At 53.3% G+C, this 24,642-nt stretch overlaps 2 protein-coding genes across 7 annotated transcripts in view; one reads left to right on the plus strand and one right to left on the minus strand.

The window, feature by feature from the left end:
- The window catches only part of EZH1 (enhancer of zeste 1 polycomb repressive complex 2 subunit), a 30,280-nt gene extending 21,343 nt beyond the window's left edge, over positions 1–8,937 (plus strand). For 3 of the 6 annotated variants that reach the window (XM_025986984.2, XM_072747127.1, XM_072747128.1), the window contains 10 exons: positions 992–1,083; positions 1,936–1,976; positions 2,456–2,581; positions 3,795–3,973; positions 4,491–4,586; positions 5,009–5,090; positions 5,745–5,825; positions 6,226–6,310; positions 6,458–6,587; positions 6,962–8,937. In XM_025986984.2, the coding sequence (XP_025842769.1) occupies positions 992–1,083; positions 1,936–1,976; positions 2,456–2,581; positions 3,795–3,973; positions 4,491–4,586; positions 5,009–5,090; positions 5,745–5,825; positions 6,226–6,310; positions 6,458–6,587; positions 6,962–7,015 (966 nt within the window). In that variant the 3' untranslated portion in view covers positions 7,016–8,937. Of the gene's footprint in view, positions 1–991; positions 1,084–1,935; positions 1,977–2,455; positions 2,582–3,794; positions 3,974–4,490; positions 4,587–5,008; positions 5,091–5,744; positions 5,826–6,225; positions 6,311–6,457 lie in introns of all 6 variants that reach the window. The other 3 variants (XM_072747129.1, XM_025986986.2, XM_072747130.1) reach the window with 1 other exon arrangement.
- Positions 8,938–9,200: 263 nt separating this feature from the next.
- On the minus strand, positions 9,201–24,202 carry CNTNAP1 (contactin associated protein 1). Its single transcript, XM_025986988.2, has 24 exons — positions 23,795–24,202; positions 22,805–22,906; positions 22,519–22,712; positions 21,911–22,058; positions 21,628–21,831; positions 20,836–21,020; positions 20,152–20,295; positions 19,215–19,476; positions 18,381–18,530; positions 17,951–18,122; positions 17,396–17,502; positions 17,130–17,249; positions 16,556–16,759; positions 16,201–16,357; positions 15,991–16,118; positions 15,547–15,732; positions 14,835–15,056; positions 14,337–14,576; positions 12,865–13,218; positions 12,600–12,727; positions 11,861–11,954; positions 11,426–11,671; positions 11,278–11,325; positions 9,201–10,575 (listed from the first exon to the last, which is right to left on the minus strand). Exons 1-24 carry the CDS (start codon positions 23,856–23,858, stop codon positions 10,283–10,285), a joined length of 4,152 nt encoding a protein of 1,383 aa, XP_025842773.1. The 5' UTR covers positions 23,859–24,202; the 3' UTR covers positions 9,201–10,282.
- Positions 24,203–24,642: the final 440 nt, after the last annotated feature.

Here is a 24,642-nt window from a genome sequence, read left to right on the forward strand (position 1 = left end):
CAGGAAAGAGCAAAGGAGTATGCCATGCTCCACAACCTTTGCTCCAGGTGCTCTGGTCGTCCCTGGTGAAGGCAGACGCTGATGCTCTGGAGGCAGTGGGACCTGGTGTCCCAGTGCCCCTCTGTCTCTGCCTGACTGCAGTGGGAAGACAGACCAAAGAGCAGGGACAGGTTGTTGCCAGGTGTTAGGACTGGTCTGTCCAACAAGAAAGGAACACCAGAACTACGCCCTGCTGCTTAGCTCCCTAACTTTTGGAAAAGTCTCTGTGCCCTCTTCTTCATGATGCCTCTACTTAGAACAAGCAATAGAACCATAAATAGAAGTGCCCTTTGCTTTCATTTAGGAGTTCATATCTGTTTCTTTGAGTCACAGGTTCTTAACCTGAAAAAATCTACAGATTATTGTGTAATACAGTTTTGCATGTATTTTCCCAAGAAGAAGATTTGTACTTTTCCCAGAATCTCAAGAGGGCCTATAGCCAAAGAGGAAAAGAAAAAAAACGAATGCTATAAGGGATGAAGCATACTGAAAGGGAACCAGCCTTCCAGAAATGAAATAGATAGTCTCTGCCCTCTTCAAACCAACAGAGGGAGCTAGTGGTTAGCCAAATGGTGCTGCTTGTGTCCTCTCTTCCACTGGATTCTAAAAAGTACTTGGAGTAGTCCTTCTTAAGATGGAACAGATAAGGTTGGTAAGAATCCTCCCACTCAGGACTTGGTAGGCAGAGGTGTAGATGAAAGCTACTGACCAGGAAAGGTGTAACTGTGCTCAGTATTTCTCTTTTCTCGAGTCAGGATAGATAGTTAAGAATTAACTCTGGGGCCAGTGATGAGATATCCCAGTGCCACTCTGTCTCTCCCTGAGTGAAAGGATTCTCAGTTAGCTGCACTTGAGCACTCCAGAACACTCCAAGCCCAGTACCTGGTTGGCTCACTCATCTGACCACCTGGCTCAAGAAGGAGTGACAGGTCCCATTGGATTTCTCTTCCAGGTCTTTCAGTTTGCTGTCAAAGAATCACTTATCCTGAAGCTGCCAACAGATGAGCTCATGAACCCATCACAGAAGAAGAAAAGAAAGCACAGGCAAGGGTTGGACAAAGGATTTTCTGTTCCCTGTGCTCCGACCTCCCCTTGGACTTCCCAACTGCCTCCCTCTTGAATTTAGCATTGCACAACTAAAGGGCCAGCCTTCTCAGTGTTCCCTGTGGTTTGGTGCCTTGGACCAGCCCTTCTCCTGTCCCTAGATGTTGGGAATCAGGAGATAACTGTCTTCTTTGCCTTTAGGCTCCTGTCCAGTGGGGTGAGAGCTGGCCTCATGGCTCCACCCTCAGTGGTTAGTGACCACAGTTCCCACTTCTCAACTCTAACCAGAGTTTTTTCTTTTGGCATTTGTATTGTTTTTCTAAGTTGCATAATAACATCGTCTTTTAGCTAGCCTTTGCTCAGGGTTGGAAGGTTTTTTTTTTTTTTTTTTTTTTTAATTCAACATTTTGCCTGCCTCGGTTCCCTAATGACTATCCCCTCCTGAGGGAAGGAACTGACACCAATTCTAGATATAGAAGGAAGTCACTGTGGCTTCTCCTGCTCAGTTTTCACTTAGCAGATTCTGAAAAAGTCATCCTACCTCCCCAAAGAGAAGGAGGGAGAGAAGGAAGGAGAGAAGGGAGATGGAGAAACAATAGCATTATAATAGACTCAGAGGGTTGGGTTTTGTGTTTTTTAGGATCTTTGATGTTTAAATCTCCAAGCATAGAGCATTCCAAATGGACCCCAGCTTCTACCTACTAGGACAGAGACCTCTTGTAAAGGAGTTTGGGGAGGATACTCCCCAGGTCATTAAACCACAGTCCCTCAGAGCAGGTCACGTTATTATTTACCCAACTCTGCAGAGTTCCCCAGAGCCATAATCCAGGCCCCTTTGTCTCTCTCTTTCAGGCTGTGGGCTGCACACTGTAGGAAAATTCAGCTGAAGAAGGGTAAGTTGCAGCAGGGTGCTCTTGGGCAGTTCAGCCCGAGGTCGCACCTCCGTGGTCTCCTGCCTGCCCCACCTGCAGCCGCACTTGGTGACCCTGCACCGCTTCCGCAGACTGCAGCAGCTGATAACAGCTCAGCTTCTCACTGCAACTGAGAGCACCTCTCAGGAGGCCGAGTCGTGAGCCTTGTGGTCTCTGACTTTCATAGTGTGCCATTTGCCAGGTTCCAGACTTCATTTAATGTTTGGAATGGCTGCCCTGTAGTTCTGGACCATTTCCACACTCTCCCCACAGAGCAAATCACCCCCATGGTAGCTGACGGACAACCATTGTCTCTGATTGCTTCTCACTTTGGGTGCAAAATGTGTCCAAGTTTATGGCTGGGACAGCCTTCTCCAGTCTGGGCCATTGGACAGTTGGGAGGGAGGGCAACTAGGGGGTGCGGGCACAGCAGTGTTCTGGTCTGTTCTTTTCTCTCCTAGATAATTCTTCCACGCAAGTATACAATTACCAGCCCTGCGACCATCCAGACCGCCCCTGTGACAGCACCTGCCCCTGCATCATGACGCAGAATTTCTGTGAGAAGTTCTGCCAGTGCAACCCTGACTGTAAGAGCTCTTTGCTTTTCCCTGTAGTTTTCCCAGACAGTCAGCCATGGTGCACCCTACCTTTCCCTCCCAGCCAGTGCTCTTTGCTGCCTATGGGCCTTCTGATGTTCTCTTGGCTGTGTTTTAAGCATTCTACGGAGGAAACAAGATACGTAAGATCTGGAAAAGTCCTCTTTTAAAAACCTGTTAGGTGTTTGATTCTAAAAGCAACAATTACACAGAAATCAGAAACGTCTTTACCTTCCAGGGAAGCAACAAGAAACGTGGGACTCTTTTTCCTTTTTTTTTTTTTTAATATTTATTTATTCATGAGAAACAGAGAGAGGCAGAGACATAGGCAGAGGGAGAGCCCAATGTGGGACTCGATCCGGGGACTCCAGGATCCCACCCTGAGCCAAAGGCAGGCGCTCAACTGTTGAGCCACCCAGGTGTCCCAAGGGAATCTTTTTCCTTAAGGAACAATTACAGCCTCCCTTTCTAGGATGTTGTGTTACAACATATATGGGTTATGATTCTGTGCACAGCTGTTTTAGTTTAATACTTGGAGTTTTCCTATCAAGTCCATCTGGATGTCAGCAGAAGTAAGATAGAGGCTAAATGTGCTTCCCTTTTGCTTCTTATCACACCGTGCCCTTCCCTGCTCAAGGGTGAGCAGTTTGATAGCAGCCTCCAGACCTTGCAGAACTTGGTGCCCAGGCAGTTGTACTGGAAATACCTTCTAACCCATAGCAGATATCGATCTTAGCCACAGCATAGGGGCACTTGTGCTGGGGAGGGCAATGGGTGGAGGGTGGCTTAGAACGGATGCATTCTGTTCTCAAAATGATTCTTGTTTTGATGGTGATGATTTAACAGTGAAAAGCACTGATTTCATTTTCTCTGGTCCACTAACCACCTCCCTTCCAAATTCCACCAACAAGGGGGAGGGAGAGCATTGTTGAGGAATCTCTAAGAAACACATCTCCATAGTCAAGCCTGCTTTTTTGACTCCTAGGCATGACTGTCGGGAGGCAGTCATTTTCTCTGGAAAGAAACTTGACTGTATGATTATTGGCAAGGGAGTTTCTTTCCGATTTTGCCGAAATCTCCCTGAGCACATCACATTTACTTCCTTGCTGACCCTCAAGTCAGACCTGAGCCCCAGAATTAGCTGCCTCTGCTTCTAACCCTACCTGCCCCTCCCTTTTGTCCCCCACCCCCATCTCCACCCCAGGTCAGAATCGTTTTCCTGGCTGTCGCTGTAAGACCCAGTGCAACACCAAGCAATGTCCCTGCTACTTGGCAGTGCGAGAGTGTGACCCCGACCTGTGCCTCACATGTGGGGCCTCAGAGCACTGGGACTGCAAGGTGGTTTCCTGCAAAAACTGCAGCATCCAGCGAGGCCTCAAGAAGGTGAGGGGTTTTCTCAGGGCTGCGAGTCAAGTAATGGAGGGGGATAGATGGAGTTGCCCCAAGCAGATTCTTTCCACTGGTCCCTCAGAGGGCTTCATGTGACAGTGCTTGGCAAATCCTAAATGATACATGTATAGTGATTTAATATGGTTTTCTGTCCCGGGGAGGAGTTAGGAAAGTGACTCCTGAACTGAATAGCCCGAGAGAGCAGAGAGGAACACCCATCAGTGACATTGTCTGTTTCTACTTGATCCTGCAGCAGTGAGTTCCTAGCCCTTCAGGTCCAGGAGGCCCCCAGGCCTAGAGGAGGAGGAGTCACATTTCCTTTCGCCACCTCCCTTCTTTGTTTTTCCTCTCCCCAGAACAGAATGGCTTAGACCTTTTTCTGTTTTCAGATCCTCTTAACAGTTGCTAGTTCTTTCCACCCTGCCCACCCCTGGCACACGTGCACATCCAAGACATACCCCGCCCACTCACACATGCCCTGTAGTCTGAGGTTTGACTCCCTCTTCCCCAGCACCTGCTGCTGGCCCCCTCAGATGTGGCCGGATGGGGCACCTTCATTAAGGAGTCTGTGCAAAAAAACGAATTCATTTCTGAATACTGTGGTGAGGTGAGTGCTATCGGTTTGGACCACATTCCTATCTGGGGAGATACTGATGAGAAACTCTGATTTTCTGTGGGCCAGACTTCTATGACTTACTCTCTAAATAACTCAGCTGAGTTCCTGTGTGGCCTCTTGGGGGATCCCACAGAAGTGTTTGCAATCCTGAGATAAATCACTCTTCTGAAGTTCTTTGCCAACTCAGGACACACAAGGGGGGTTGGCAGGGAGCTCTCTTCAGTCTCCAGCTGGTCACCCTGGGTGGGGATTGGAATGAACCACCTCAAGCTCTGTCTCCTGTGATTCTCATTGTGATGCTCAGTAAACACCTATGTGTGACACTACCCCCTCTTAGTCCTTTCTGTGAGCAAGGTACCATGCCCCAAACAGACAGTCCAATCCCTCTGTTTGTTCCTTGTTTGTCTCTACAGCTTATTTCTCAGGATGAGGCTGATCGACGGGGGAAGGTCTATGACAAATACATGTCCAGCTTCCTCTTCAACCTCAACAATGGTATGGAGTGTCTTTCTCTTGCCCCAAGGTAGTCTCAGGCAGGTCTTCCTACTAGCTTGCCATTGCTACAGCCCATGTTCAGATCAGCTGTGATTTCTCCAGCTGGTACACAGAGCAAGGTGGGGAGCTTGAACTTTAAGACCCCATGAGCCACAGTTCACTCATTTTGGGAGAGCCCCCATTTGTGGGTAGTGCATATAATTGGAGCAATGAGCACTTACACCTCAGAAATTTCCCTACCCAGTAGATGGGAAGATAATTCCAGCCAAATGGGGCAACCCAAAGAGAACATGCCCCACATGAGGCCATATTCTTATACTGCCTTCTGCTGGACTTCAAAATTCCCACTGGATTATTTCTGTTACTGTTTAATTGATTTTATTTTATTTTTTAAAGATTTTATTTATTTATTTATGAGAGACACACACAGAAAGAGAGAGAGCATGAGAGGCAGAGACAGAGGTAAAGGGAGAAACAGGCTCCATGCAGGGAGCCTGACATGGGACTTGATCCCGGATCTCCAGGATCAGGGCCTGGGCTGAAGGCAAAGCTAAACCGCTGAGCCACCCGGGCTGCCCATGTTTAATTGATTTTAAAATCATGTTCAAGAAGCTGTGGATTTGCCTGGTGAGCTCATGATCTCTTTTTATATAGATTTTGTAGTAGACGCTACCAGAAAAGGAAACAAGATTCGATTTGCAAACCATTCAGTGAACCCCAACTGTTATGCCAAAGGTGAGTTCCCAGTCACCTGGGAGGTGGGGTGAGTGATGGATGCTTTATTTACTATGATTTCTATGCACTATGTAACTTTTTTCATTGCTGAGTTATTTTTTGTCCAAAGACAATCACGATTAACGTCTGGTATCATTTTGAGTCTCTTTTGTAATTGGCTTTCTTCACTGAATACATTATAAAGATTTACCCACAAACAAGAATCTTTTGAAGGCGATCTTCCTATATCACCAGTCAGAATAATAGATCTAAAGCAAGGAAGCAACTGTCTTCACTGACTGGTTTTTACTCACACTTCACTTATGTTTTTCCTGGGAATTGGGAGAAAATCAGCCCAGCACCACCAATTATTGGCTTGGAGCTGAGTAGGAACCTAGCTTTGGCTTTGTCCTGTTTGCAGTGGTCATGGTAAATGGGGATCATCGCATCGGGATCTTTGCTAAAAGGGCAATTCAAGCTGGTGAAGAGCTCTTCTTTGATTACAGGTAAGGTGGCCAGAAATGGTCCTTGGGGGTGGCTCCAGGGGCAGAGGAAGTGGCTATTAGAGTTGATTTGTGGGCTTAAGGTGGACGATATGGATGAAGGAGACGGCCTCATGGTGGTCAAGTCTTTGTCTTCATTCTGCTCTCCAGAGCCTTGCCTCAGAAGTGGGAGCAGATGTCAACCGCTCTGAGGGAGAGGGAGAGGGAGCAAATCAGAGGGGATTCTGTCTTCATTCACAAAAGCCTTCATAGTAACCTGGTTCCTCCTGCTCTGGGACAGGTACAGCCAAGCCGATGCCCTCAAGTACGTGGGAATCGAGAGGGAGACCGATGTCCTTTAGCCTTCCTGGGCCCCATGCCAGCGCTTTTGGTAGCGGCACTGTCTCTGCTTTCATGCACACACCACCGCTGCTCGAGTTTCCTGCACTACGTGTCTCCCAGACCGAGAAACCCCCCACCCACTCCCTCTGCAGTGAGGCCTTGGCTGTGTCCAGTAGGAACAAACTGTCTCAGTGAGACGGGGAGACAGAGGCAACTAGGGCTTGGTCCCCCCAGAGAGAGAGTTGCAGAAGTGGGAGACTACGTCAGGCCTCAGAGGAAGAGAGCACGGGTGGGGGGTGGGTGACTCAGTGTGGTTTCTTGTCTGCTACGTAGGTTGTGGGCCTCAGCAATCAACCTGGGCAGTTCCTAACAAGCATTGGCCTGTAATTCTAACTTTGCAAGTCAAGAGTCCTTGTGTCATTGGGTCGCCAGCATCTCTCTCTGTGACAATAGGACCTGGAGAGGACAGGTCAGTGAAGTTTGGTGACTGGAGCTGATGAGTGGCCTGGGTCACAGGTGAGCCTGGCAGGTGACACAGACTGAATTCAGAGGGGAGACAAGTCACCTTACTACCTCTTCCCTCTGGCAGGGTTCAGATTCAAAGAGTGTGGGTTCTGAGTATAGAAATTCAACACTGGGAGAGGAAAGCTAAGAGCCGTTCGTCCACAGACAGAGCACAAGGGTCATCCTGATGACAGTAGTTCAGCTGCTAAGCCTGTGGTCCAAGAGGCTTTGAGAAACTTCTGTATTCTGGAGATGAGTGAATAAGTTTTCAGATTCCTGAAAGCAGGTACCAGTGTGCCAGTGGCTCCTTCCAAAGCGCTGGCTTGGTGACTACAGGCAGCCATTGTGCTGCTACTGAAGAAGCATGGGGGGGTGCCCGGCTGCGCATGAGCTCTCTGGTTCCTGGGTATGGAGTTGTTTACAGGCCCTTCATTCCCTTTAGAGTCCAGGCCCATGGGGCCTCTGTTGCTTATCCCTTCCTGGAAGATGGGCACAGGCCTGGACTAGAGAGGGGGAGGGTCGTAGAGGTGATTTACTTTCCTGTCTGTCACACCTGCTGTTGGAAAGGGTGAGTTGACAGTGTTTGGAGGTGGGTGAGGGGCTCCCAAGTTGCACGTATTTAGGATGGCATCATGCTTGCCACGCACACTGGCAGAGGGTATTTGAAGTGTTAAGAAGCAGGCCAACCTCCCGTGCCAGTCCATGGTGCCATTCTCTCTGGGATTCATGAAGAGCAAAGCACTTTATTTGAGGTCTGCAGGTTGAGGTGGCATTTGAACCAAGGTCTTTTGGGTCCCTGCCCAAATCCTATTCCTAAGAGAAGGGGAAGGACAGGGGTTGGAAGATTCCTCCTCATTTCTGTCTCAGCAACTTGTGGAGTAAGGAGGAGCTTCCTTGACACACAAGGAGCAAATGAGGATGGAGCCAGCTCTAGGAGCTACCCCGGTGTCTGTGGCTGGCATGCTGAACTGGCAGGGAATAAGGAGCATTGTGCTGGGTAAAAAGGATGTGGGCAGGAGCAGGCTGGCCTAGGGAATATTAGAAGAGGGAGCCAGCTTCTATTTTCTCCAGGGAATCCATGCCTGTCTTCCCTGGTCTATACTGACCACTCCCTTCCTCCAACCCCTCTGGCTTTCCCATGAAGCAAGGATTGGGGTTCCCTTTGGCCAAACTGTCACCTAGGGATTTTGGTGGGATATGCACACACACACACTCACATATCTTCATGTACCACCCTTGTGGGCACACATGCACAGAGCACCGAGCACATGCCCAGCCAGCTCCTGATGGAAGCCTCTTCCTCACTGACTGGCCAGCCCTACCATGATTCTGAAATCTCCGTCTGCTGTGGCTTGTATTCATTGTGTACTGGGGACACCCTCTAGCTGGATTGTGGGCTTGAAAGTACTCGTAAATTACAGGGAAAAACCAGAGACAAATGAAGGAGGAGGAGTTAGGTCAGTCTGACGTAGGGCTGGCTGTGAGGAAAAGATGGGAAACAAGTAACTTACAGCCGTGGAGAGGCCAGACCGACCCCACTCTAACCTCTGTGCAGAATCCGCTCCTTCCTAGTTTCAGACCACTAATGCTCCTGTTCCACCAGCATTTCCATCCTTTCCCCTCACTGCCCCCCCCCCTTAATGACGGGTCTCAACCCCTCCCCCCAGCCGGGGAATTTTGGATGAAGCAAGGTGGTGGGGACTGAGGGGAGACTGGTATATGTGCGGCTTTATTGCCAGTGAATTTCACGCACTTTAAAGTCCTGTGGCTTGTGACCTCTTATCTGAATAAAGTGATAGAATCCATTTTGGCAAGTTGCGTGTTGTATACCTTGGGGCTGGAAGGATCCAGGGACGCCATAGGGGGGCAGCCCAGGCTAAAGCATTAGCATTCTGATCCCTGCTTGTCCACGGAGACAGGGGTGAGGGGAGGTGAGGGGTTTGGCAAGAGCCAGGCAGACTCCTGGTAAATGACGTAAGGATTCTGAGGGCTCCCTGCAGAAGTTCCTGAGCCCTCCGACTAGGTCCCGCTCATCCCCTCGCCACGACGCCAGCTACCACGCACAGACTGGGGCTCTGCCATTCTGCTTTATTAGAACGGCTCTGGCTCTTGGCACACAGCTTCAGAGTGGCGGCTGGGTCAGGCTGGGTGGTGGCCGGCAGACCTCACGAGACTTCCAACACGGGAGAAGCAAGAATCACAGACCGTGGGCACAGCACAGGACAGTTGATAGATTTTTTTCTTTTATATATAAACTGATAATTAAAAAATTAGAGTAATATATAGAGTTTCTCTAGAGAGAGGCTTTGCAACAAAAAATATATGTAAAGAATATAACCTCCTGGGCAAACAAAGCAGCATCTCTGAGCGGAGGAAAGAGAACTCCTCATGCACTGGAGAGGGGGCCAAGCCTTTGGACAGGCACCAAGGCTATTGCATATCTTGGAAGAGGAAGGAAGAATAAAGGGCTGGCTAGTCAGTGTGTCTGCATTATTCTTTCTACATTGCAAGGCTTTTTTTTTTTTTTTTTTTTTATGGCTTTGGCTAAAGCATGTGAAGCAGCGGAGGTACTAAGGTGCTAAAAGCGAGACCTCTCAGTCTCTGTCACAAAAAAAAGAGAGAGAGATAGAGGGTGGAGGACAGCAATGAAGTCCTCCCTAACCCCCAGCTGAGTGGAAGCAGATGGAAGACGTTCTGTAGGGCAGGGGGGAGGCTAGGGGATATGATTTAGCAGCCTCCTCCCCCCATGCCCTGTGCATCCCTGCAATCCCACACATCTGTCCCTGCTGAGATTGAATATTTGAGGGGAAGCAGTTAATCTCCCTTGCACTTTGTTGTTAATCCCTGGCAGCAGCTGGGACAGGGATGGCAGGGAGGGCCTGTCTCAACCCCATGGAGCTTCTCCTTTGGGGCAGGCAAACAACCAGGAGCCTGGGGAAATGGGGACGGGGAGGGCATTGGTTTAGGCAGTGAGGTTGGCCACTCCCTTTGGTCCCATCTGTAGCTTGGCCTACCAAACTTGGCAGGAGGGGCATCCTCTGGATGAACAGAACCAGCTAAGAGGAGCCAAATGTCCCTGACAGGGTGGGGAGAAGTGGAATTGGGGGATTTGGAGGAGAGGGACTTGGTCCCTAAAGCCCTGCTCCTAATTCATTCAGACCTGGACTCTTCCAGGATCTGGGGGAGATTTTGGTCCCGGGGGCCAGAGGATGGGGCTGGGGCTGGGGCTGGGGCTGGGGCTGGGGCTGGGGCTGGGGCGGAAGCTGGTGTAGGGGCCGGGACCTGGGCAGAGCCTGAAGTAGGTAGGGGAGGTTTGCTGCCAGGATGGTAATCGTGGGTGGCCTTGGGCTCATTGGTGTGGTAGGAGCCCTTGTAGCGATGATTTTGCAGATAGAAGAGCACCAACATCCCCACCAGCCCCAGCAGCAGGAAGGCCACCAAAACTGAAAGGGGAAAAAAAGGAACAATTCAGGGCAGATCTTGGGGTTTCTCCATGCACAGACACACATGTATGCTTTTAGCCAAAAGGACAGTGTATGACTGCCCGTTGTTCAAGTGTGTCAAGCCATTCCCAAGTGTCTGGCAGGTCTGAATTCCTTGCTTACCCCCTGCTGTCTTGAGTTCTAGTATTCTCTTTGCATGTCCCTGGAGTTACCCCAGTTTCTCACCTCTCTAGATGTTACTGCACCCTCCCCTTTGCCTCATCCCTGGGCTCATATAGCCTCATTTTAATATTTCACTTCAGTTAAAAGTCCACAGCATCCTCAAACACTTAAAAATCTCCTGCTCAATTCTATACTACCGTCAGCACAGCCTAGCTCATCCATGTTTGCACCCCCATGCACCTAGTGCTCATCGCCATTTAGCCCTGGGGATATGGGGCAGGGAGGGAATGCCAACAGAGTAGAATTAGGATTAGGAAGTCAGGGTAGGGACACCTGGGTGTCTCAGCTGTTGAGAGTCTGCCTTCAGCTCAGGGTGTGATCCGGGGTTTGGGGATTGAGCCCCACATCGGGCTCCCTGTGGGGAGCCTGCTTCTCCTTCTACCTAAGTCTCTGCCTCTCTGTGTCTCTCATGAATGAATAAATAAAAATCTTTTAAAAATTTAAAAAAAAAGGAAGTCAGGATGTGATCACGCTACTCACAGCCTAAAAGTATGGCGACCCATCCCTCGTCATGGTAGTATGGGAAGTCTGAAGGGGAGAAAGCACCAGTTAGGACAAGGCTCCTCCATGTTTCAGAATAATTTCCCTTCCCTGTTGTTCCTCCCTCTTCTCTGTCCCCTGGACATACCTGGGGGCAGATACCAGGGATCCAGCTCGGGTGGCACCTCTGAGACAAGACGTGGCATGGCTCCACAGTTAGATTCAGACAGTTCTCCCTGAACTCGCAGGGCCTCAGCTAGCTCAGCGGTCATGGGTCGAGGGGTTCGGAAGTGGGTCTTGAGGGGAGCCACGTTGTTGAATCGCACACCAGACAGGCAGCCGGAGAAGCCTGGTGTGTTGTAGCGCTGGATCTCTGGGTCAATTACTCCTGTCTCTGAGGGAGAGGCAGGCCCAGAAGGAGAGGGGCTGGGACCACCCCAGCCTCGCTCCTCTCACCATCCACAGGTTTCCTATTGCTCATTAGCACCACCTTCACAGCTGTTCCCAGTTCCCTTGCTCCTCTAGGCTCCGGGGACTTCACCCACAGCTCCTTACCCCAAACACATTGGCACCCACAGCTCACCCATGACACGCCCCAGATACAAGGCCTTGGGTGAGTCCAGCTGGCTGTCCACCAACAGTGAAAACTTCTGTTCTGTCAGTGGGAAGTAGTCCACCTGAGAGGGAGGGGAGAGGAGCTGAGGGAGGGAGAACTAGAGGCTGACACAGCCAAGACCAAGCAGGAACTCCTGAGCTGTCCACACTGCAAGTGAGTCCTAGCTTTGTCCTGGGTGGACAACCCTAAGGCCCAGATGAAGGATTCAGTATTAAAAACCCAATGGGGATCCCTGGGTGGCGCAGCGGTTTGGCGCCTGCCTTTGGCCCAGGGCGTGATCCTGGAGACCCGGGATCGAATCCCACATCGGGCTCCCGGTGCATGGAGCCTGCTTCTCCCTCTGCCTGTGTCTCTGCCTCTCTCTCTCTCTGTGTGACTATCATAAATAAATAAATAAATAAATAAATAAATAAATAAATAAATAAAAATAAAAACCCAATGGCCTCATTCTGAGCCCTATATTTGCAGCTACCAGTGGTTTGACTTTGTGGAAAACCACTTTATTTTCTGAGCCCAACACCTGCCCACTCAAATGACCTCACAGAACAGTTGTGAGGGTCATGTGAGCTAAGACACACAAAAGTCCTCCGTAAGTTGTGCTTACGGAATGTGCTCTACTAATGCTAAATATTTGACATTTGCCAGGGTGCCACAACCTGGCTCCTGGGGTCCTGACCTGAGCCAGACCACGTCTCTCCACACGCACCTGGATGAAGAGGTTGCGGTAGACGCGAGTGATGTTGACGCTGTGGGGCTGGCCGTCAGTGACGGGCCTCGTGGTCAGCTGGTACACGTAGGGGCTGGTGCCCAACTGGTACCGCAGCTGCAGGGTCCCTGTGGGGTGGGGAGGAAAGAGGGCGTCTCCTCTGGGCTCCCACAGACCCCATCTTCTGAGAGCACTCGGGTCCTCAAGTCAGTGACTCAGGAGTTATGAAAGTGCAGGGCACCCTGGGGGGCCTGTGTGACCTCACCATCTTCCTTGATGAGAACGGCCATGTAGTCCCGCACGAAGGAGCTGACGTACAGCAAGACTGCGGGGGCTGAGTCGGTGCTGAAGCTGAAGGACACCTCCTCTCCTGTGACATTGTAGACAGGCCCACGGTAACCGGGCACAGGTCGGCCAGGCCGTGGGTATTCGGGCAGACGGTACCCGGGGCCATGGTAGCCGGGCACGTAGCCAGGAGTGTCATAGCCAGGGATGTAGCCTGGCTCATAGCCGGGCACCGGCCGGCTCAGCATGTGCGAGAACTCCCGGGCCGCGGAGCGCAGCGCAGACTGGAGGTTGTAGCGCATCCAGGTGCCAGGCTCAAAGAAACCACCGATATCTGAAGGCAGAGGGAGTGAGGTCAGGGCCGCCATTCCCGGATTCGGGCACTGTATGTCATCCACACACCCGCCCTGGAACTTGCCCTCGGGTCCTGCCTGCCACCATCACAGCATACTTCCATTCACTGCTAGGTCCCCTTGAGCCTCTATGTCCCAGAAGGGAATCTTAAAACCATGAGAAATGGAAAAGATCAGCTAATACAACCCGTATGTTTTACAGATGGGGAAACTGAGCCACAGAAATTGCTAGTGACTGCTGTAAGGATAACACGCAGTATGTAGAGAGCCAAGATTAGAATCAGAGTATCATGGGGGCGCCTGGGTGGCTCAGTCAGTTAAGTGTCTGCTTTCAGCTCAGGTCACGATCCTGGGGTCCTGGGATCCAGCCCTGCATCAGGCTCCCTGCTCAGCAGAGACTCTGCTTCTCCCTCTGCCCCTCACCCCACTCATGTTCTCTCTCTCAAATAAATAAATAAATAAATAAATAAATTCTTAAGAAAAAGAAAAAGAATTGAGGTATCATGACCCCCCTCCGGCACACTCGTCACTACTCACACTTCCAAAGCAAGACCAAAGGTCCTCTGCTGGTCCCTGAGTCCCTGCCTCTCCCTGCTCCACCAGACTTCTCACACCATTAACCTACCTGCGCGTGCATCCTCCTAGACCAGCCTTAGGAAGGATGCAGTCTGGGTGCATGTGCAGAATGTCAAGGCTTGCCTTAACCAAGAACCAGGCTGGAGACATGTTTTAGGAGCTCAGCAATGGTCAACTAGGAAATGAGATAGGAGGGCATTGCGTGGCCTGAGGTGGGTGTGCTTGCAAGGGGAGTACCCTGTGATATCTTGGTGACAGTGGGAAGATGGGGAAGTTATTGGCTGGTTGCTTTTGAGTTATTTTGGTACCAGCCAGCTGCACCATCCCCTCCTTGCCCCGTTTTATGACTTGGGAGTCACCTAGCATTTTCAGTTGCCAGACAGCCCCAGCTCAGAGCTCAGGAACCTAGGGACAACTCTAGTTTTCCCTGGTGCTGACTCTGCACCTTCCGTCCTTCCCTTGCCCTCCCTATATCCCACTGTGCCCTATGGCTCCCGGGTCTCCTGTGAGCAGCTGCACTGACCGTGGTTGCAGTAGGGCCCATCAAAAGCTGTGAGGTCACAGTCACACGTGTAGTAGCTGTAGCGCTCCACACAGCGGCCTCCATGGAAACAGGGGAACCGGGGGTGGGCACAATGGCCTGTGCAGTTGGGTGAGGTACCCTCCGAGGCGTTGGCACGGCCTTCCAGGTTCAGAGTCACTCCATTCAGACGCATCGCCCTCAAGCAACCCACAAAGGGGCGCCTCTTAAGCTCTGCAGATCCTGGGAAGGGTGGGCAGATGAAAAAATGGGTGTAGAGCCAGAGACAGGGATAAGTATTGAGGTTGGGAAGGGAGCCCAGGGGAATGAAGTGATGAAATAAAATCCATGGCCTAGAGAGGAAAGGTGAGCTTTTTGGCTCACTCTGCAGCAGAGGGCATTAGGACTTCAGACACGGGGCTCTTGGAAACAAGGAGAATAGTGGTGAGAGGAGTGGGAAGGTGAAGGCGGATTCAGACCTGGCTCAGGGTCGCTGCTCACCCACGTAGAGGGGCTGGTCGTATTCCAGCCAGATGTAGGTTTGCAGGGGCATAGGCCGCAGCACCCAGGGCCGGTGGTCCACACGGAGCCGGGCCTGCTTCACATTGATTTCTGCCCGGACCAGGTGCCACTCGTCATCGTTGAATTCAAAGTCATCCGAGTGTACTGTCAGGTTCTCATCTCCGTTCCCCACATCGAAGGCGAAGACCACATCCCGAGATGCTGGACAATGCAGTGGGTGGGGAGAAAGGACTCAGCCCTCATGCATTCCTCTCCCCATACAACCTCTCTTCTTCACTCCTTGGGGCTCCCTGAATGTCCCTCCCAATTTGTCTACAGCTTGTCTACAGCTATAAAACCCATAAGGTCCTTAAAACCTTATGTCCCTGGTCTCCCCCAAATGTGCAGATGCCTGGAGCCAGCTTCCCAGCCACACTTCAGAGGTTAGAAGCACAGGGGAAAACCCCTCAGGGGTCCAGCTGCCTTCTTCACACGTAAGGGACCTGAGGCCCAGAGAGGTGAGGTGAGCACCCAAGTTCGCAAAGCCAGATACCAAGACAGAGCTGGGTCTAGAACCTGGGGTTATCTGAAGCCCTTTCCATGCTGCCTCTTGAGGGGCATCTTCCTTGCCCCTTCCCCCAGCCTCTGCCGGCCCCCCAGGCCCTGGAGGTCTCCGTCCAGCCCACGTCCCTCCCTGCATCTGCTTGCTCACTGTTGAGTTCCACCCGCACGTAAGGTCGGCGCCACTGGCAGTAAGGGCCCCCCATATTCTCCAGGAAGACCCCTGAGGGGGCCGAGGTCCTGAAGTAGAAGGAGACATCAAGGCTGTGGTTGGCACGGATGGGGGGGAAGCGGAGTGCAGCCCCAGTGTGGAAGGAGATGGTGTTCCAGGAATTTCCTACAAAACCAGAAGGGGGAGGCTTCTGTCAGGGAGGTGGGAATGCGGAGAAACAAGGGAGCCCCCGGTGTAGTGGGGGAGGATAGGACAGAGGGGTCACCTAGGGGTGGCTGAGGGGAGAAGAAGGGGTCATCTCACAGCAGGAGCTGGGTGCCTGGCAGCATGCCTTAGAGACCTGCACTGGGTGGGGTGACCTAAATTTTGGGAACTGGAAAGCCCACCCTGGTGGGAGGCACACAAAAAGGGTCTGTCACTCACGATCACCATAGCAGCGCAGGGGCCTCAGGAAAAACTGGGCCTCAGAATTGGAGCGGTTTGTATCTCCCACCACCACCTGAGTGACAGGCAGGTGATCCACAAAGGTCAGCAGTCCCTTGTCAGTTCTCCTGTGGGACAGATGCAGTGGTTCAGCCACCTGCTGCTTTACTGCCCCTGGAAGCCCCGATGCCCCGTCCATTCGCCCCTTACCACTGGGGCTGGTCGGCGTCACAGTTGCAGTGCAGGGCCGGATCCACGCAGCTCCGGTCCAGACCACAGGCACAGCGCTGGATCCCAGGCTGCGAGCCTCCCCAGTAGAAGTGCTGCTCCTCATTCCGGCCCATCCAAAAGCTATAGGGGTAGCCTCCTGAGGATGACACGTAGGCAGTATTCAGGCCCTACCCGTCCACTAGCCTGTGGGCTCCACTCCTGCCTTTCTGACCAGCCCACCTCCTTGCTTGAATGTTCATGAGCCCCAGCAGAAACCTCTGGTTCCTTCTTCCCCGAGCCCCGATAGGTGTCCTGTCCAGCTCTGTGGCCCGTCCCCCACGGCCCAGGCCCTCACCAGCAGTGTTGAGCAGTCGAGAGTTGTAACAGGAGAATTCTATCCACTGTTCACAGTGCTGGGAAGCATTGGCCAGGGCACTGACTTCCTCCCAGGAGGCATTCCAGTACTGGATGGCCCCCAGGAATGGCCGCTCCATACTAGAACCTGTCACTCGAGTTGTCCACAGCCTGTCATGCCGCACCACTGTCCACGCCCGGTTCTCTGTGGGAATGGAAGTGACAGAGCTTTGGCTCAGGATGAGCATTCTCGACCCATCTCCCTGCCCACCTCCACCACCACTGCTGCTACTCAGAGCCAATGAATGTGGCCAGCAGCTCCGTCCCAGCCCCGCTCTGGGCCCTCGACACTGTAGGCTGGAGATGTGACAGCTGGAATGGCTCAGGAAGCTGGAATTTATCTGCAAGGCTAGATTACAAATTCCTGAGAGTCCCCTTTCCCCTCTGCCATCCTTTTCCCCCACCACAGTTTAATCTTGCTGGCCCCTGTGCCCCCTTCAATCCCCTGATCCCCACCCCCCATCCCAACACAGCCTTATTGGTGGCCCCTTCACCACCCACCCAGAGCCACTTGCCTCGGATATCACAGTACACTACAAATGGCTTCAGGGGGCCACTGCCATCAGGATCAATGGTGAAGTTTCCAGAAGTTTTCCCACTGAGCCGATAAGCCTCACAAGATTCCTTATATAAGGCTGGTAGGTCGTTGGGTACGGAAAGAGGAGTTATGAGGTCAGAGGGCTAGGAGGGCCAGTCCTATAATCTCTAGCAGCCTCATGATCCCCAGCAACCTCCTGGCCAACCCTGCCCCCAAGTTGCCCCCATCCCCCAGCTGGCTTACGCTGGTGGCAGGTTTCCCCCTTGTAGCCTGTCAGTTCGCAGTAGCAGATGAAGTCATCCCAGGACTGGTAGCAGCGTCCGTCATGCTCACACATGTTAGGGCTACACCTAAGAAAGAGAGTCAGCACCAAGGGAAGGCGCCTTACTGTGAGCGTGAGAGTGGAGTCTGATCCCTACAAGATTCACTTCCAGCTCCTGAGAGCACCAGAACCCCGCATAACTAGCCAGGTATAACCCTAAGTGCTGGCATATTAGACAGGCCTCAGGGCTCAAGGACTACTGCTTACCAACCCCCCGCCCCCCTCAGGAAGAGAACCCTCTAGGACCAAGAACAGATGCTTCATTTCCATTCTGAGCATGTGTCACTTTAATGGAAGAATTAGGTAAAGGAGGACAAGAGGATAAGACAAGAGGTTAAGGAGAAATCATCTCCAGGTGGGAGACTCAGGAGCTGGGACCAGAAGGGAGACCATTGAGAAAGGCCACTCCCATTGGGAGACCACCGAAGAGGGCTTTGGAGGGGTCACCTCTTGCAGGGAGAGGGGCTTCTGGATACCTATCAGTGATGCCACATGTGTCAAAGAGGACCTCAGCATAGTATCCAAGCCGCCGGCCCTCCACCAGAGTCAGGTTGACCAGTTGACCATCCACCTTGAGCAGCTCCATGCAGCCATGGAACGCCGTCTGGTTGGAGTGGCAGCCCGATCGACTGGCTGGTTTGGGACAACCTGGAGCAACCACCCCTGTGAGGCCCTCCCCAGGGGACACCCCAAAGACCCTCCCCCAGGGAGATGCCAAAGGAAAACCAGACATGAAGGAAGGAAGGGAGCCAATAGATAATGGCAGTGACCTTCCAATCCCCAAGGCTCCAGAGAGGAGAGAGGGATTTATCCCTACAAAACTCTCCAGGTAGCCCCAGATGAGGGGACTTTGGTAGAGCCTTCCCACCCAGAGACAGGGTTCTGGCCAGGGCAGCTCCCACTTACCCCCAAAGAAGTATGAAGTGCCAGTACGGATCAGCAGTGGGTATGAGACCCTGACCTCTGCCCCTTCTACATCATCAATGCTGATGACTGCATGGTTCTCCTGTGCTGCAAAATTCACTTCATGCCAAAAGCCATCATTCAGGCGGTACCCTGGACAGGAGAAGAGGACAGTGTGGGTAGGGGAAGCATGGCATTCTGAGAGAAGGGTGTCTTGAGCCAGGAAGCAGCAACCTCACTCTAGGCCTATGTGCCCTCCATTATAGTATAACCTCTGTGTGTGTGTGTGTGTGTGTGTGTGTGTGTGTACGCACATACACACATATATATGGGTTTTTTTGAGAGAGAGAATAAGGAGTACCCACGGGGGACAGGCAGAGGGAAAGAAAGAATCTCAAGCAGACTCCCCAGTGAGAGTGGAGCTCAGCAAGGGGCTCGATCTCATGACACTGAGATCACAACCTGAGCTGAAATCAAGTCAGACACTTATCCGACTGAGCCACCCAGGTGCGCCCCCCCCCCCCCATTACACTTATCATACTTAGTGGCATCTTTGAATGTCTGTCTTCACTAACTCTAGCAGCTGAGGCAGAGTCTGCAAAGCCGCAAATTAATAATAAATGTTTCTGGAGCCCCTCTCCCCCCAGCTAGAAGATACCAGGACTCAGCCTTCCTGCTTCTCCCAGTACCCTTAGCCCCTCAGACCTGACTTCCCCACCCCATGCACTCACCTCCTCCTCTTTTCCCAGGGCCCTCCTGCCCTGCTCCCTTCCTTCCCTCCCCCCCCCCCTCCGGTCTTCTGACCTCCTGGCACCTCCCCCTGCTTCCCCCACTCACCAGCAGCGAACTGAAGCTTCTTCCGGCCAGTCTGCGCAATGGACACGTTGACCTGCCCCTCACTGAGCATCAGCTCCACGTGGCCCAGCCCGTCCCCCAGGCGGGAGAAGAGTAGCAGGCCCGTGAGATCCCAGGTGCGGAAGCGAAAAGAGACGGCGAAGCGGCCTCGGCGCGGAAAGCCAGGCACTTGCACAAAGTTGTGAGGTCCTCCGAAGTTGATGGGGTGAGGAACGGGGTCCAGGCAACGGAAAGCCACCTTACCCTGAGGACGAAAGTAGGGATCCATCAGCATCCAGGACCATGAATGTGCCGCCTGCCTCTGCTGGGAATTCAATTTCCATACTGGTGCAAAATCTTCAGGCACTCCCTTGCTGTGTGTGTTGGGGGTGGGGGGAGTAATAAGACCTCCCACTTTGACCGTTCCCACCCCGCCCCACAAACATAACCAGCTGTGCAGGGGCTTTCCAACCAAGTGGGCTCTGGGGACTTTCTACGGACTCTCGTTGCTTTTACACTGTCTCCAGGGCAACCGCCACCTTCCCTTCCTTCCAGCGTGGAGAGGCGCACTTTCCTGCTGGCTTCCTGGCAGCGGCACTAGAATACCTGCTGCAGAGTTGGGGTTAGGGGGAACCACACCCAAACATAATGCGGGTTCAAGTCCTGACTCAACTACTGTACCACTCCGCGATCCCTGGCCACGCCGCTCTGGGACTCAGCATCTTACTTTCCTCAAGCATTAACTGAGGAAGTGGCTAGATCAGACCACAGCTGCTTAACTGGGGGTTAGGAAAGGGCTTTTGCACCTCCTGGGAGTAAGTGATGCTTCCCCACTTGAGCATTTGGCTGGGGAGAGAGGGATCCTCGGCTTTTATCTGATTCTCTTTGCTTTCCAAATAGCTTTGACGTCCCCTCCTCCCTGATCCCCCAGCCCACTGGCCTCGAAAGTGATCCTCGAATGGCGCCTCACGGCCAGGTCGGCGATGTTGACTCGGTTGAAGATTATGTTTTCTATGCAGCCTCGGAAATTATGCCGATAGGCAAGGTTCTTCTGAGCGGCTCCCACTAGACCTCCGATGAACATCTGCGGGCGGGGTGGGGGGTAGGGTGAGGATCCCTGGGTGCCAGAACGCGCTCATGCGCACCATTCTCGCTCCTCCATCCCACACTTGCCCAGGCTCCCTGCCTGGCTTCATAAAAGACTTGAAATATACATTTCCTCAGTATCGGTATTAAAGCTGGAAGCTTGCTGGGCCTCCCCAGATTTGGGTTCTAGCCCTGATTCCACCACAAATTGGCTGCATCCCTGTAGGTAAGTCAATTAACCTGTCTGGGATTCTTTATCTGCAGATCAGGGCCACAGAGTTGGGCAATGGAAGGGGGCAATTTTCTCATCTCATCTGATCCCCAAAACCCAGATTTCCAGATCCCATGTCAGTTGTTGTGGGGTGGTGCTGGGGAAATCTGCCTGCTAACAGCCAAGAATAGCCAAAACCTCCCAGGCCTGGGAGCTGCAGCTTTGCTAAGAGCTGCTAGGATATTCAGGAACTATGGTAAAGAAAAGTAGTGTCCCCCACTGACCCACCCAGCACCCCAACTCAACTAAATGAACCCCTCTGCTCACCTCATTATCCAGGTTCAGCCTCTCAAAGTCCCCATTGAGCACAAAGCGCTGCACATAGCCATCCAGGGTGAGATTTGCTTCCCGGCCAAATCGGTCCACGCGCACATAATGCCAGTGCTGGTCGTTAAGGACACCACCAGCGCTCACTGTGGTGTGACCGGGCCTTGGCTGGATGGGGCTGCTGCCTGCGGGGAGGAAGGAGCAGGGTCAGACCTACAATCTGGAGAGCCCCTGAGAGGCCTACCCCCTGAGGTGGAGTAGCAGCCAGGAGCTTGGCACAGGGAAGAGATGGCTTGGCACAGGGCCCAGGCAGCCCAGGAGGGTTGGGCATAAAGAGGTTGGATGTCTTCAGCTTGGGATCCAGTGGTGGCTGTTGGCCAGTATGTGACTTAGGGTAAGTCATTTAACCTCTCTCAGTCCCTGTTTTCCAATAGCTGCTTCTGCTTCATCATATGGATGTTATGAAAAGCTAATGAGATACAAAATAACAACTCCTTGGGTTTCTATGTATATGTACATGTAGTATATATACGGTTTCTACGATGAGGAAACAGACTGAGGAAGTGCCTTGCCCAAGGTCACACCATTGGTCGGGTATAGCTGAGACTGGAATCCAGATCTCCTGACTCAAGAGTCCAGGGTTTTGCTAGGACCAAATTCTGCCCCAAGAAGGCGGGTTGGTCCAAACACTAAGGAAGGGCCTATCAGGAGTGGGCGCGGCTTCGCGGAGGCGGTGCAGCGAGGGGCGTAACCCCAGAGCCGCAGGGGTCGCAGCCCAGTGGCTGAGCTCACCCAGGCTCATGTGCAGAAGCAGGTGCGCCCCCTGCAGCTCCAGTGTGATGTAGTCGCCCTGGACGCCCTCCGCGTGCAGAAGAAGCCCGTCCTTCTCTTCGGTCTTGAAGCTGAAGGCGAACACGTCCCACAGGCTCCGGCTGACCCCTCGCGGGAAGCGGTACGAGATGGCATCATCGCCGTCGAAATAGAGCACGTCGGACTCTGCGCGAAGGACAGTAGGTGGGCCGAAGACCGGGAAGACTATGTCCCAAGGCCCCCGCCACGACCTCCGCACGCTTACTGTAAGGACAGCCGTAGAGGCCGAGCCTTAGGCCGATCTTGCCGCGCGGGTTCCAAGCCAGCGGCACGATGCGGATGTAGCGCGCGGTGAAGTGGTAGTGCAGGTCGTGGCGGACTATCGCCGACTCGTTCACGTTACCGAAGAAGGTCTGAGGGGGGAGGGGAGAGGAGAGACCGGGTCCCCACCTTCCGCTGCGTTTCTCTACAGCCTCCCAGCCCACAGTTGTCACACCCAGCCAGTATCGACTTCCAGAAAGCAAACTCTCCCAGATCTCCTTGGCCCTCATGGCTTCAGAAAAAACAGGTGCCCTAGAGTAGATCTTCCTCTCCTGCCTTCCTGTTATTTCTTCAAAGCTCAACTCAGACGTCCCCTCCTTCAAGAAGCTTTCCCAGATTTTACCCTAAAGAATGTTAAACCCTGTCATCTGAGAATGTCTTGCACACATGATGAGCTGACAGTCCCTCTGGACTGAATCCCCAGATTGAAAGTCACTGCTCCTCATGTGTGTCCTCACCACCTTCTCCTCCATTTCCCCCAAGCTAGTGCCCAGCCCAGGTTGCAGAGCTGGGGAGGTTCTCCAAGTGTGTGCACTGGGGGGCCTGGAATACCGCATTGTGCCCTCTCTGGTAGAATGGCGTCCAGCTGTCCACTCGGTCCCCGTAGAGCAGCATGTAGCGTGTAACCCAGTCCCACGAGTTAAACGAGCCCTGAGTGGCCACAGCTCGGATCCGGTGCTTCTTCATTAAGTCGATCTGGAGCCAAGGATTTGGATCCCCAATTCGGGGAGACCATCCGCTTATGCCTATAGAAGAGGGCTTTTACCACCGGCTCTCCCTTTACCCCTAGCCCTCCAGAGCCCCCCTCCCCCCCGGCACGCGTTGGGGCGGCAACTACCGTGCAGCCGGGCAAAGCGGGGTGCAGTGAAGAGCCCGTAGTAGGAGGAGGCACCCAGGGAGCGTGCGTACAGAGGCCCGACCAGCTCCTCGTCACAGCCGTCTGGGTTGGGGAAACAGACATTTTGGTCTGGCGGCCCCTCCCAGGTCCTTCCAAAGACCCCGCACACTGAGCATCTGGAGCTCCTCCTTCTCTGCTTCCCAGCGGCCAACCCAGCCCTAACTTAAGCCATCTACTCAACCTGGGCTAAAGCAACAACTGCACAATCAGAGGTGGCTGCCTTCTCCTTCTGGGTGGACCTCTAAGCCAGACTTTCCCTAGCTCTGTGACTGCCCTGATACCAGCCCAGCCTTAGTCTTCCCCAAAACACAACCCCAAACCTCAGCATCTTTCAGAACCTGAGTCAGCCCAAGGCACCAATCCAGCCCCAGCCTTATCATCGGTCCCACTCATCAGCACCCCCAGTCCTCACCAACCCCAAATCCAGGCCTTGCTCCCAAACCCTGCCAGTCATACCAGCATCACTAGCTCCAAGTCCAACCTTACCTCAATCACGGTCACCAACTCCTTCTTGGATCCCAGCCTCAAAATCCGGCCCCAGCCCCAAACCCTAGCTCCTGGACCTGCTCCCAGCCCAGTCCCAGACCCTGGCAAAAACCTTAACCCTTGCCGGGGTCACCAGTACCACCCTTATCCCCAACCCTCAAACCCAAGCACCAGCTCCCGCTTGGATTCCAGTCCCAAATCCCCAGCCAGGGCCGACTGGATCCTCGGCTCTGGCCCTTCGGAGCCCAGCACCAGCCCGGGAGCGCGCGCCAGCCTCCGAGCTGCATTGCGGAGCGCGGGGGAGAGGCAGGAAAGGATGGGAACCGGCGAGCGCGCGCCGGCCGAGAAGGGACCCGCGACCACCTAGCCGCAATGCGGCTGGACCCGCCCTGCAGGCTTTGGACTCCCCGCCCAACCCTGCGTGCACCTGAGCCCGGCACTCACAGTAGCCCCAGCCCCGGGTTCCTGAGACCGCGGCGAGCAGGATGCAGAGGAGCCGGAGACACATGGTGCAGGGCTGACGGGTCTCGGCGGCCGCCTCCCAGTGCGCGGCTCCGGCTAGGGCTCCAGTTCCAGGTCGGGCTCCCCGTCTCCTCCTGGGGTTCGCAGCGGACAGCTCTCTCCTCCTAACCCACCCCTCCCTCTAGCCTCTCCCCCAACCCCCTTCTCTCTCTCTCTCTCTCTCTCTCTCTCTCTCTCTCTCTGTCGTTCCAGGTTCTCCGCTGCTCGCTCTCTCTCTCCTTCCCACCCTCTCTCCTCTCACCTCCCCCTTTCCCCAGCCTCGCTCTCCCGGCACGCGCAGCTTTCCCGGACCCCGCGCAAGCGCGCGCCTCAGCCCTGCTGCGAAAGGGCGGGGGTGGAGAGCCTCCAGCCGCCGGGAAATACCCTGAATAACCCGAGGCTGGCAGGGACTGTGGCCGCAGGAGTGGGGGAAGGAAGGCTAGAGCCAGTCGATAGGTCCCCCCAAATCCAAGAAAAGCGGGGAGGGGTGGGGCGGATACCGGGAGATGGAAAGAAGAGCAAGTAAAAGAATATAACATTTTCTGAAAGCAAATTATGCTCCAGGCACCTGTGCTAGGCACCCTCATAACCCTGTGAATTCGGCATTTTTACCTTTCTCCACTCTGCAGATGAAAAACTCGAGGCTCAAAGAGGTAAACTTACTCAAGATCACACAGGTAGCTAGCAAATGATATTTCAAAATCCATTCTTTTTTCTACTGGCAGGGTAAAGAGAAAAAAATAGGCGGGTGGAATGGGAAGTTAGGTAAAGAGAGCCCACAGACCCTAATC

The sequence above is a fragment of the Vulpes vulpes genome, chromosome 2 (assembly GCF_048418805.1).
Source record: "Vulpes vulpes isolate BD-2025 chromosome 2, VulVul3, whole genome shotgun sequence".
Taxonomy (NCBI): Eukaryota; Metazoa; Chordata; class Mammalia; order Carnivora; family Canidae; genus Vulpes; species Vulpes vulpes.

What these genes read in the sequence shown, in the direction of transcription:
- CNTNAP1 (XM_025986988.2), bottom strand. Translation starts at nt 23,858, where the DNA reads ATGTGTCTCCGGCTCCTCTGCATCCTGCTCGCCGCGGTCTCAGGAACC. An exon ending in GAAGCTTCAGTTCGCTGCTG is followed by an intron (nt 18,531 to 19,214) that starts GTGAGTGGGGGA and finishes TCTCCTGTCCAG; the next exon opens with GGTACCGCCTGAATGATGGC. An exon ending in GACGCCGACCAGCCCCAGTG is followed by an intron (nt 16,119 to 16,200) that starts GTAAGGGGCGAA and finishes TCTGTCCCACAG; the next exon opens with GAGAACTGACAAGGGACTGC.